The sequence below is a fragment of the Salvelinus sp. IW2-2015 genome, unplaced genomic scaffold (assembly GCF_002910315.2).
Source record: "Salvelinus sp. IW2-2015 unplaced genomic scaffold, ASM291031v2 Un_scaffold16384, whole genome shotgun sequence".
Classification (NCBI taxonomy): domain Eukaryota; kingdom Metazoa; phylum Chordata; class Actinopteri; order Salmoniformes; family Salmonidae; genus Salvelinus; species Salvelinus sp. IW2-2015.
The window spans coordinates 216,164-227,952 of record NW_019957562.1 but is presented as its reverse complement, the minus strand read 5'-3'; the positions used below and the strand labels follow the sequence as shown (position 1 = coordinate 227,952).

The 11,789-nt window shown below is 47.8% G+C and overlaps 1 protein-coding gene across 2 annotated transcripts in view; it reads right to left on the bottom strand.

Moving 5' to 3' along the window:
* Positions 1-306: 306 nt before the first annotated feature.
* Positions 307-11,789, bottom strand: part of LOC112080581 (leucine zipper putative tumor suppressor 2 homolog) — a 45,045-nt gene continuing 33,562 nt past the window's right edge. For both annotated transcript variants that reach the window (XM_024146383.2, XM_024146384.2), the window contains 4 exons: positions 6,409-6,993; positions 5,652-6,239; positions 5,164-5,433; positions 307-2,582 (listed from right to left, as the gene is read on the bottom strand). In XM_024146383.2, coding sequence (XP_024002151.1) covers positions 1,842-2,582; positions 5,164-5,433; positions 5,652-6,239; positions 6,409-6,960 — 2,151 coding nt within the window. In that variant the 5' untranslated portion in view covers positions 6,961-6,993 and the 3' untranslated portion in view covers positions 307-1,841. The remainder of the gene's footprint in view (positions 2,583-5,163; positions 5,434-5,651; positions 6,240-6,408; positions 6,994-11,789) is intronic.

Here is an 11,789-nt window from a genome sequence, read left to right as displayed (position 1 = left end):
CATGCCCTAAGTTTCTCAAATTCTTGGCGTCAAGAGAAGTGTGTAAACAGGCTACACAATCTAGATACAGGAGGAGAGTGACATGTTATCACAATGTACGTGTATAAACAGGGCTTAACATAAAAAAATAAGAGTATCTGATCATTTTTTACTTCTGTGGCTTGATGTTCCTTGTCTGAACCTAATAGAATCAACCATTCAATACATGCTTTATGATAATTACAACTGTTTGATTAAATTATGTAACAGTTTGTCATAAAATGAAGTTTAGAGCCAACCATCAGTAATCCATTTGAAAAGCAGCTATTCGTTTTATCGTTCGTTTTATTAAAAACAGTCAGTTGATACAAGAAATTTACAGCATGAAAATATACATTTAATGTAAAAAAWWTTTACTGTAGAACCATGAGTAGCATTCACACATACACCAATATGCAGACATGGTACTGTAAGGAACCAACAGGACATGTGACATTGCGTTGGTCACAGTGACTATGTTTATTTTGAAATAGATAATATCTCTAAGAAATCTATTATATTTCACCATATACGATGTCAGTATTAAGGATATCTACAATGAAGGGTTAACAGTGATAAGGGACATTTAAGTGTCATCCTCTTGTAAATGGGTGTGTTTTTTTTATACAGAAGTTGATGAAAAGATAAGTCCTTATCATGGCCAGTCTAATTTAACTTGATAAAAGACGACGGGCTCTATTAAATCTGTGTCACTGAAGCGGTAGAGATTGCCCGATCGAAATGTAAAGGTCATTTTCGATTGATCCGACATACACAGCGGTTACTGTGAATGCTGTCGCTGCTAACGCGGGAACATTGCCTTTAAATTTAAATTACTCAAACGCGAAACTTCCGCAATTTGGATTGAATAGAGCCCGAAACATCGCTCACTTAGTGCATGTCTCCTCTCACAGCCTGTACAAAAAGCACCTTCACAAACAGCCAGTGCAGCATACAAATATTGACAGAGAAACACAAAGATCCATAGAGATTCACCCATCCGTGCTTTTGTACTTCGGTGAAGGGAGATCAAAGTTAAAGTAGATTCTCTTCACAATTAATAGAAAGCATATCTGAGTGTGCTTTAGTGACTTTTACCTTGAATTTCCACGGTGTCTGGTTTTCTAGCTCGAGATACTGTATAGATACAGACATTCAAGACCACTAAGGTCCATATTTAGATACTTAAATGTGTCACGTGGAATGAGGAGGCTTTTGGTAATGGTAACATTGAAGCGGTTCCCTTTTTTTTGCCATTGACCCTGTAGTATCTGAGAACATGCTGAAGAACACTAGTGTTATCAAGCTCTGCCTACCAAGAACACATGGCCACCCAAGTACAAATTCCTAGGAAGAGAGCCGAGCCTCCCTATGTGTTTACATGATGTTCAGTGAGTAATTCTAGGAATAGCTTCTTTTAAAAAAAATGGATGTATTCCCTCCACGCTGTACGAGACTCAACCGACTTCAGAATCACTCTCCCGGTTAGTGAACTCTCATTCAGCCACATCAGATCACCATGTCTGTGAGTGACAGAAGTGTGTGTGTGTGTGTGTATGCATTCTTTCGTGTATGTGTGTGTATCGACATTAGCCAGTGGGAGTCAACCATACTAATGAGACAGTGAGACGGCGTGGAAAAGCAGGAACGTACGGAGAGTAGACCAACTATAGACAGACTACTACATACTGTAGAGACCCTGAAGGAACCATAAGGAAGGATCCTGACCTACTAAGTCATTATAGCGGCTATCTGGATTCCTATAGACACTCCTAGGGGATCAGATGTATATTGGCTGACAGAGAGACGGAGGAGTGGTGGTGTCAGATCTCAGTAGCGGTGATCTCATCAAAGTTGATCTCGTTGCCGCTGCCTTCATCCTGCTCCTCCAGCTCATCCCGGGTCTCCAGTTCTAGACTGAGCTTGCGCAGCATGCGCTCCAGCGCCCGGTTCCTCCGGTACATCCCCACGTAGTTCTGCTGCAGCTGCTTCTGATACTGTATCACCTTGTCCTTTTCCTCCTGCCAGACCCTGTGCTCCTCCTCAAAGCTACACGCCTGCTCCTCTCCCCGCTGGCGTTCTGTGACTAACTCCGCCCTCAGACCGTTCATCTGCAGCCGGAGGCTCTGGAGGGCCTCGCTCTCATAGGCCCTGTCCTCGTTGCTCTCATAGGTCAACAAGCGTGGCTCCTCCCCCTCTGGGAAGGCCTGGCACTGCCTGCCTCCACCACCATTGTGGGCGGGGCTCTGGAGGCTTGTCTGATCGGTGGCGGAAGCACGGAGGCGGGCCGCCTCCTCCTCCAGTCGGCCCACCTTCTGGCGTAGGAGCTGGGCCTCACTCTTGCGGCGCTGCAGCTCGTTCTGGCATACCTCCAGTTCCATGGTGTGCGTGTGGCCGGCAGTGGTGGCCTCTTGCAGCAGGCTCTGGCTGGTGGTGAGCTCGCCACGGGAGTCCCGAAGCTGTCCACGCAGCGAGACGATCTCCCCCATGCGCTGAGCCAGCTCCCCCTGGACATCTTTCATCTGCTGCTTCAGCAGGGAGATCTCCCCAGACTTCTGACACACCTGGATGAAACACAACTGGTGTCATATAGAGGAATCACACCACAAAAACCTGGGAATATGAAAAGTATTCAGACCCCTTGACTTTTTCCACATTTTGTTACTTTACAGCCTTATTCTAAAATGTATTAAATATAACAATATACACACAATACCCCATAATGACAAAGTGAAAACAGGTTTTTAGAATTATTGACTTAAGTATTCAGACCCTTTGCTATGAGACTTAAAATTGAGCTCAGGTGCATCCTGTTTCCATTGATCATCCTTGATGTTTCTACAACTTGATTGGAGTCCACCTGTGGTAAATTCAATTGATTGGATATAATTTGGAAATATAAAGTTCTGTCTATATAAAGTCCCACAGTCGAAAGTGCATGACAGAGCAAAAACCAAGCCGTGAGGTCGAAGGAATTGTCCGTAGAGCTCGGGGACAGGATTGTGTCAAGGCACAGACCTGGGGAAGGGTACCAAAACATTTCTGCAGCATAGAAGGTCCCCAAGAGCACAGTGGCCTCCATCATTCTTAAATTGAAGAAGTTTAGAACCACCAAGAATCTTCATAGAGCTGGCAAACCGTCCAAACTGAGTAATCGGGGGAGAAGGACCTTGGTCAGGGAGGTGACCAAGAACCCGATGGTCACTCTGATAGAGCTGCAGAGTTCCTCTGTGGAGATGGGAGAACATTGTCGAAGGACAGCCATCTCTGCAGTACTCCACCAATCAGGCCTTTATGGTAGAGTGGTCAGACAGAACCACTCCTCAGTAAAAGGCACATGAAAGCCCGCTTGAAGTTTGCCAAAAGGCACCTAAAAGACTCTCATACCATGAGAAACAAGATTCTCTGATCTGATGAAACCAAGATTACACTCTTTAGCCTGAATGCTAAGCGTCACGTCTGGAGGAAACCTGGCACCATCCCTACGGTGAAGCATGGTGGTGGCAGCATCATGTTGTGGTGATGTTTTTCAGCAGCAGGGACTGGGAGACTAGTCAGGATCAAGGGAAAGATGAACGGACTAAAGTACAGAGAGATCCTTGATGAAAATCTGCTCCAGAGCACTCAGGACCTCAGACTAGGGCGAAGGTTCACCTTCCAACAGGACAACGACTTTAAGCACACAGCCAAGACCATGCAGGAGTGGCTTCGGGACAAGTCTCTGAATGTCCTGTAGTGGCCCAGCCAGAGCCCGGACTTGAACCCAATCGAACATCTCTGGAGAGACCTGAAAATAGCTGTGCAGTGACGCTCCCCATCCAACCTGACAGAGCTTGAGAGGATCTGTAGAGAAGAATGGGAGAAACTACCCAAATACAGGTATGCCAAGCCTGTATCGTCATACCCAAGAAGACTCGAAGCTGTAATCGCTGCCAAAGGTGCTTCAACAAAGTACTGAGTAAAGGGTCTGAATACTTATGTAAATGTGATATATATATATATATACACACACATTTGTAAAAAAAATCTAAAAACCTGTTTTTACTTTGTCATTATGGGGTATTGTGTGTAGATTGATGAAGGAAAAAAACGATTACAAAAACTTTTTAGAATAAGGCTGTAACGTAACAAAATGTGGAAAAAGTCAAGGGGTCTGAATACTTTCCAAATGCACTGTATACTGTGTAAACATTGGAATATATTCCCTCATACACTGAGTGTACAAAACATTAGTAAGTCTTTCCATGACTTAGACTGACCAGGTGAATCCAGGAAAAAGCCAAGAACCCTTATTGATGTAACTTGTTAAATCCACTTCAAATCAGTGTAGATGAAGGGGAGGAGACAGGTTAAAAGAAGGATCTTTAAGCCTTGGATTSCGTATGTGTGCCATTAAGAGGGTGAAGATTGAAGTGCTTTGGAACGGGGTATGGTAGTAGGTGCCAGGCGCACCAATTTGAGTGTGTCAAGAACTGCAACGCTGCTGTGTTCTTCACTTCATGCTCAACAGTTTCCCACGTGTATCAAGAATGGTTCACCACACAAAAGACATCCAGCCAACTTGACACAACTGTAGGAAGCATTGGAGTCAACATGGGCCCGCATCCCTGTGGAACACTTTTGACACCTTGTAGAGTCCATGCCCCTACATATTGAGGCTGTTCTGAGGGAAAAAGGGGGGTACAGCTCAATAATAGGAAAGTGTTCCTAATGTTTTGTACACTCGGTGTATGAGGGAATATATGAGAGAGAGAGCGGGGAGCTTGGTGTCTTTGTTACAGTGTGATTGATGACGGTGGGACACCGTGCCAGGCTCTAGCCTGCCAAACATGCCTGGGGAAGCATATTACTGAGGGTACCATTTATACTACACTATCAGTACCCCCATTGTACTGAATCATTTCATTTAAAATTGCCTGTCCGACTGTGACAACAATTACTCAAAAGGAGTTACAGTAGCATTCATGGATTGTGTAAAATTCACTGTCTTTATTGTCTATACCAGAGTAGACACATACTGCTAGCATTGGGGCAGACCCTCAGCCACTTCATCAACAAGATCTACAGAAGTGCCGAAGACCTAGGTAGGGACTAGACTAGGGGTGGATTTGGAATGGGGCCACAAACAGTGAGGGTCCATCTCACCTCCCACTTGGTCTCCTCCAGCCTGGACCCTAACTGAATCTTCTCGTGCTCGTAGGAGGTACAGCGCTCCTCCAGCTTCTCCCTCTCCTGCAGCAGCTGGCCGAAGTCCTCCTGGAGCTTCTTCTTCTCCTGTTGCAGCTGGAAGACCTGCAGCTGGAGCACCTGCTGGGCACGCTGGGCCTTCTGGGACTGGGTCTGCATCCGTGTGGCACAGCTCTGACGCAACTCCTCCAGCTCCAGCTCACAGCGCTTCTGCTTCTCCTCATAAACCTGGGGAAAGAGAGAAGACACGGGTTGGGTAGGTGAGGGTGGCATCGTGTGGTGATTGTAATGGTTTTAGTGTCCCAATAAGTCATGGCATTTGTCATTGTGTGTGTGATGGTACATGGTGTGAGAGAGAGAGAGGGGCTTGGTGTCTTCATGCGTTTCAGAATATATGACAAGATAATGTGTCCAATGCTCTTTTGTCCATCTACCCCACCACGTACCTGGCATATAGCCACTTCGTTCTCGTCCAGGTTGTCTCGGAGCTGCTGCAGCTCCACGTCTCTCTCCCTCAGCTTATCCTCCAGGTCCCTCACTACCCCCTCGTACCCCCCCTCCACAGGGGCTGGCGAGCGCTCGCTCGACCCGCTGTCCGACAGGGGCTGGCCACGTCCGCTCACCGACCCTGTGCTCTTACTGGACGAGGAGCACCCACTGTCCGAGTTGGAGTGCCCGTGTGCGGTCTTCGTGGGCTCCAGGTGGGCACTGCCAGGCGGGTAGTCTGCGGGCGCCAGGATGTAGGGGATGCTGCCATAGGGGGGCAGGCTCGTCAGGGAATTCCGTCCCGAGTCAGACATGGAGCAGGTCTGGCTGCCCCCGCCCGTGTGGCGCCCGCCGCTGTAGGAGTTTCGATTCTCCGAGCAGGGCGGCATGGTGTCCATCTGGCTACCAGGTGACAACAGGTTGAGGTTGTTCTGGCAGTCTGATAGACTGGCCCTGTCGCGGCGAGGGGAAAGGAACTGCATGGAGTTGTGACTCTTGGGGACGACGGGTTTGAAGGCAGTGGGCCGGATCACTGTTTTCTCCATGTTCTGAGAGGTGAGAGGGAAAGACCAAATGGTTTGTTGGGTAAGAGGTTGTAAATAATGTATATTCAATGTTTGATTCATTTCTCCTAATCGTGTTATTGTGAGAGTGGATTGATCTACTTCAAAGAGACTGAATGGCTGTTCCATATAGCCTGGACAGGGCCACACTCACCTTCTCCAGCTTCCCTGACACGGGGACCAGTTTGGGAGGGGGTTCTTCCACGTTCCCGTTGAGGTTCCCAAGCTGCCGATCCTTGGCCTCCCCTGTGTCAATCCCGGTCCCAGGGCTTCCATGAACCACAGTGTTGTCATTCCAGTCTCCCACATAGTCCTGGTTCAGATACGAGTAATTCCCATTGGTCCCGCTGTCCTTACTGGAGCCAATCACCATCAAAGGCTTCCTGTTGCCAGGCGGAGTGAGGCTGAGCAGTGGATCCTGAGATGTGTCAAAGGAGGCCAGGCAGGAAGTGGCGCCCAACGTGGTTCTGTGGAGCCTGGTGGCGCCCGGCTCGGGGACAACATCAACGGGCCGGTAGTGACGCACCAGGTGGGCCGGGCCGGGGCGCTGGGCGATAAGGCTGCTGACGGAGCCCATAGCCTCCTGGGAGGTGGAGGGGAGGTTGGGGGGTGTGTGGGGGGCAGAGGGGCGGTGGCGGGGGGTTCCGCTGAGGCTGGGGGTGTGGTGGCACTCAGCAGGGATGGACAGAGCCCGAACCAGAGCCATGATGGCTGCTGCTCAGTGGGACACCCACACGATCTGGGGGACAGAGGGAGAAACAGGGGTACACATTGTCAAATGAATGGGAACTTTCAAAGTAGCAAAGCAATAACAAATCTTTACAGCAGGAATATATATCAGAGGGAGCATGTTTGGACTATCGAACCATCCAGGGTCGTGTTAAGGAGAGCTCAGCATTCTGAACATTGTTCTATAGATACATGACTCCATGATTCCCTAAATAATGTTCAGAGATGCTTTGTTGTGATGTAAAATATTCAACATTACAGAAAATAATGTTTGTGAACGTTGTGACCCTGGTGAAACCATAAAAACTGCATGGATACAAATAAAATATGTTCTCCTCCTACAGTTAAATTAACATATGGTAGACATACAGTAGATTAAAAATAGACGGACAGACAGACAGAGAGCAGCACAAACATTGGCTTCAGGACTCATATCGGAAATAGTCTCTGACATGATGCTCATGACGAGAAGCAACTGTCTGTCTCCCTACATCCCTTCAACCTCCTTTCAAAACAACAACGTGCAAACTAGGGGGAGAGAATTCAAATCGTAGGGCACTCAATTGGAAATGACATCTCTCATTAAAAAGTCAAAAGCTACTGTTCATGAACAGGTTAGTGAACAACTATTAGTGATTTGATTTATTAGGATCCCAATTAGCCGACTCCAGTGAGGTGGCAACCAACTCCTACCAACCAGTGATCTCATCTAAAATCAGATGATCTCCTCATCCAAACAGTGATACTACACAGTACACACACTGTGACTTCATCAGTCCCAAGGCACAGCGTTTGCCGGTGAAAGGAATACAATAGTAGACAGGACATAGGCCCGTGATGATGAGGTCACGCTCTGTGTTTGCTGGCTCCCAGCTGTGCATGTTAAATACATCATCACTACTGTATGAGTCATCCGGAGCAGATGTCCCAGGGACAGGTGTGTCCTGTGGGAGTAAGTCGAGTGTCAGAGCTCTACGAAGTCAGGATGTAAACTCCGATACGGTGGTAGGAATACTGGGGTGATTTCGGTGCAAATGTGTCAACATGTTTGAGGAGTTTTAATTTCGATTCATCAGGGAGTGACCTGTGCGGCACCCCTCAGCACCCCTACTTCCTGCGGCTATGTGGTTCGGTACAAATACCTGTACCATTACACCCCTAATAGACATGCATCCGCACACGCACACACACGTTAAGATCAGGACAATGATTAATGGGACTGTGGCGTGTCTATCAACCAGCCAGCTCCTTATTTAAAAATCAGCCAGCCAGTTTGGCACCAGACGGCCACTGCTGGCTCTGCCCACGCACTGTGCCACCCTGCCAAGACAAAAAAGCCTACAACTGAGGTTAACTGTGATTACTACATTCTAAWTAGCACAGAGTGGAGAGGTTGTAAATGTGATCTCTACTTAATGGATTGACTAAGAAGGCCCAGTTGTATGACAGACAGACATACTGTAGGCCTACCTACAGAGTAAAGTACAACGTATTCTGTAGATGTATGGAAATCTGTACGTGCAGTGTCATAAAAAAACACATTCACTCTCTTACAAATTTGTGCTCGCAGAAGTACACTAAACCGTTAACACACTATTTCGGGAGGATAGGTTTGCAGGTTGACTGCTTATGCCTTTTCCATGCATTCCACCCATAGTAGTTTGGGGCCCAGTTGTCTCCTTCTGAAGCTGTAATCCCTGAACTATGGGTGAGACTGTCCAGACTAGAGAGTCACACCAGATTCAAAGAATCAACTAGTCTCCTACACAGCTTTGATAGCCCCCAAAAACCGCATGTCCTGTTTTTGTTTCACACGGTCGGGGCGSACTCGTATTTGGCAGGACCCTTTCCTTAGCATCTCAAAAGACTCTGAAGGAGGCCAGATAGACAGATCACACTGACTCACATAGGCCTAGTTCAACCAATGAGATCAAGTCAGCGCTGCTTCGTCATGGAAGACATTGGCACCAAAATAGAGCTGTGTTTCTCATTCAACTCAGCCGACCGCAGCGTCGAAGACGTTCTCTGACCGGATTGTTTTTGTCTGTCTGGGAAAAGCCTWGGAGGTATTTGTTCAGGCAGACAGACACTCCCTCAGCAATAGGAATTTGCAGCCACGTCAGCTATAACGACTTGTTTCTCAGTTCAATAACACTGGTAGGTGGAAGGGCTCCAGACCAGTCCACCTTGATTTAACAACCACTGCTGTCATCGCTCACATGACACGGCTATAGGGGGTGCTCCGTAAAGGGCAATGAAGCAATGGCCATCATGTATTTTTAGACATAATTTTACCTTTATCTTCTCTAGATGCAGGAGGGGGTTATAGACTACTGGACTGATAGATGCAGGAGGGGGTTATAGACTACTGGACTGATAGATGCAGGGGGTTATAGACTACCTGACTATAGATGCAGAGGGTTTATAGACTACTGGACGGATAGATGCAGCCCGGCGGAGAACGCTGAGTCGGTAAGAGGACGGTCCGGCGTCACGAGACAGGAAGGCCGGGGAGGGGGCCGCGAAGCAGCACCGCGATCATAGAGAGGGAGGGGCGGGGGTGACGGGAGAGGGCGTGGAGGTGAGGGGTGGAGGGGCGGCTTAGGGGTTGACCGGAGAACAGCCGGGAGGGTGGGGGGCTAGGGAGTGGGGCCAGGGGCCGGCGGGGCACGGAGGGAGTTATAGACTACTGGACTGATAGATGCAGGGGGTATAGACAACGCTGGATGGATAGATAGCAGGGGGTTATAGACTACTGGACTGATAGATGCAGGAGGTTATAGGACTACTGGACTGATAGATGCAGGGAGTTATAGAACATGAATGAAGATCAGGAGTTATAGACTACTGGACTGATAGATGCAAGAGGGGGGGTTATAGACTACTGGACTGATAGATGAAAGGGGGGTTATAGACTATCTGACTGATAGATGCAGGAGGGGGGTTATAAGACTACTGGACTGATAGATGCAGGCGGGGGGGGGGTATAGACTACTGGACAATAGATGCAGGGAGGGTATAGACTACTGGACTGATAATGCAGGAGGTTATAGACTACTGGACTGATAGATGCAGGGGGGTTATAGACTACTGGACTGATAGATGCAGGAGGTTATAGACTACTGGACTGATAGATGCAGGGGGTATAGACTACGGACTGATAGATGCAGGGGTTATAGACTACTGGACTGATAGATGCAGGGGGTTATAGACTACTGGACTGATAGATGCAGGGGGTTATAGACTACTGGACTGATAGATGCAGGGGGGTTATAGACTACTGGACTGATAGATGCAGGGAGTTATAGACTACTGGACTGATAGATGCAGAGGGTTATAGACTACTGGACTGATAGATGCAGGAGGGTTATAGACTACTGGACTGATAGATGCAGGAGGGGTTATAGACTACTGACTGATAGATGCAGGAGGGTTATAGATATGACTATAGATGCAGAGGGGGGTTATAGACTACTGGACTGATAGATGCAGGGGTTATAGACTACTGGACTGATAGATGCAGAGGGTATAGACTACTGGACTGATAGATGCAGGAGGGGTATAGACTACTGGACTGATAATGCAAGAGGGGGCGGGTATAGACACCTGGACTGATAGATGCAGGGGTTATAGACTACTGACTGATAGATGCAGGGGAGGTGGTATAGACTACTGGACTGATAGATGCAGGGAGGGTTATAGACTACTGGACTGATAGATGCAGGAGGGTTATAGACTACTGGACTGATAGATGCAGGGGGGGTTATAGACTACTGGACTGATAGATGCAGGAGGTTATAGACTACTGGACTGATAGATGCAGGAGGTTATAGACTACTGACTGATAGATGCAGGAGGTTATAGACTACTGGACTGATAGATGCAGGGGCGTTATAGACTACTGAACTGATAGATGCAGAGGGCGGATTATAGACTACTGGACTGATAGATGCAGGAGGTTATAGACTACGGACTGATAGATGCAGGCGTTATAGAATACTGACTGATAATGCAGGAGGGGCGGTTATAGACTACTGGACTGATAGATGCAGGGGGGCGGTTATAGACTACTGACTGATAGATGCGGAGGGGGTTATAGACTACTGGACTGATAGATGCAGGGGGGGCGGTATAGACTACTGGACTGATAGATGCAGGAGGGTTATAGACTATGGACTGATAGATGCAGGGGGGTTATAGACTACTGGACTGATAGAGCAGGGGTATAGACTACTGGACTGATAGATCAGGGGTTATAGACTACTGGACTGATAGATGCAGAGGGGGTTATAGACTACTGGACTGATAGATGCCAGGGGGTTATAGACTACTGACTGATAATGCAGGGGGTATAGACTACTGGACTGATAGATGCAGGGGGGTTATAGACTACTGGACTGATAGATGCAGGGGGGGTTATAGACTACTGGACTGCAAGAGGCAGGGGGTTATAGACTACTGGACTGATAGATGCAGGGGTTATAGACTACTGGACTGATAGATGCCAGGGGGCTTATAGACTACTCTGGACTGCATAGATGCAGGAGGCGGTTATAGACTACTGACTGATAGAGATGAGAGGGGGTTATAGAACTTACTGGATGATAGTCGAGGGGGTTTGTTAGACTACTGGACTGATAGATGCGGAGGGGGGTTATAGATACTGGACGATGATCAGGTCGGAGTTATAGACTACTGGACTGATAGATGCAGGGGGTTATAGACTACTGGACTGATAGATGCAGGGGGTTATAGACTACTGGACTGATAGATGCAGGGGGTTATAGACTACTGGACTGATAGATG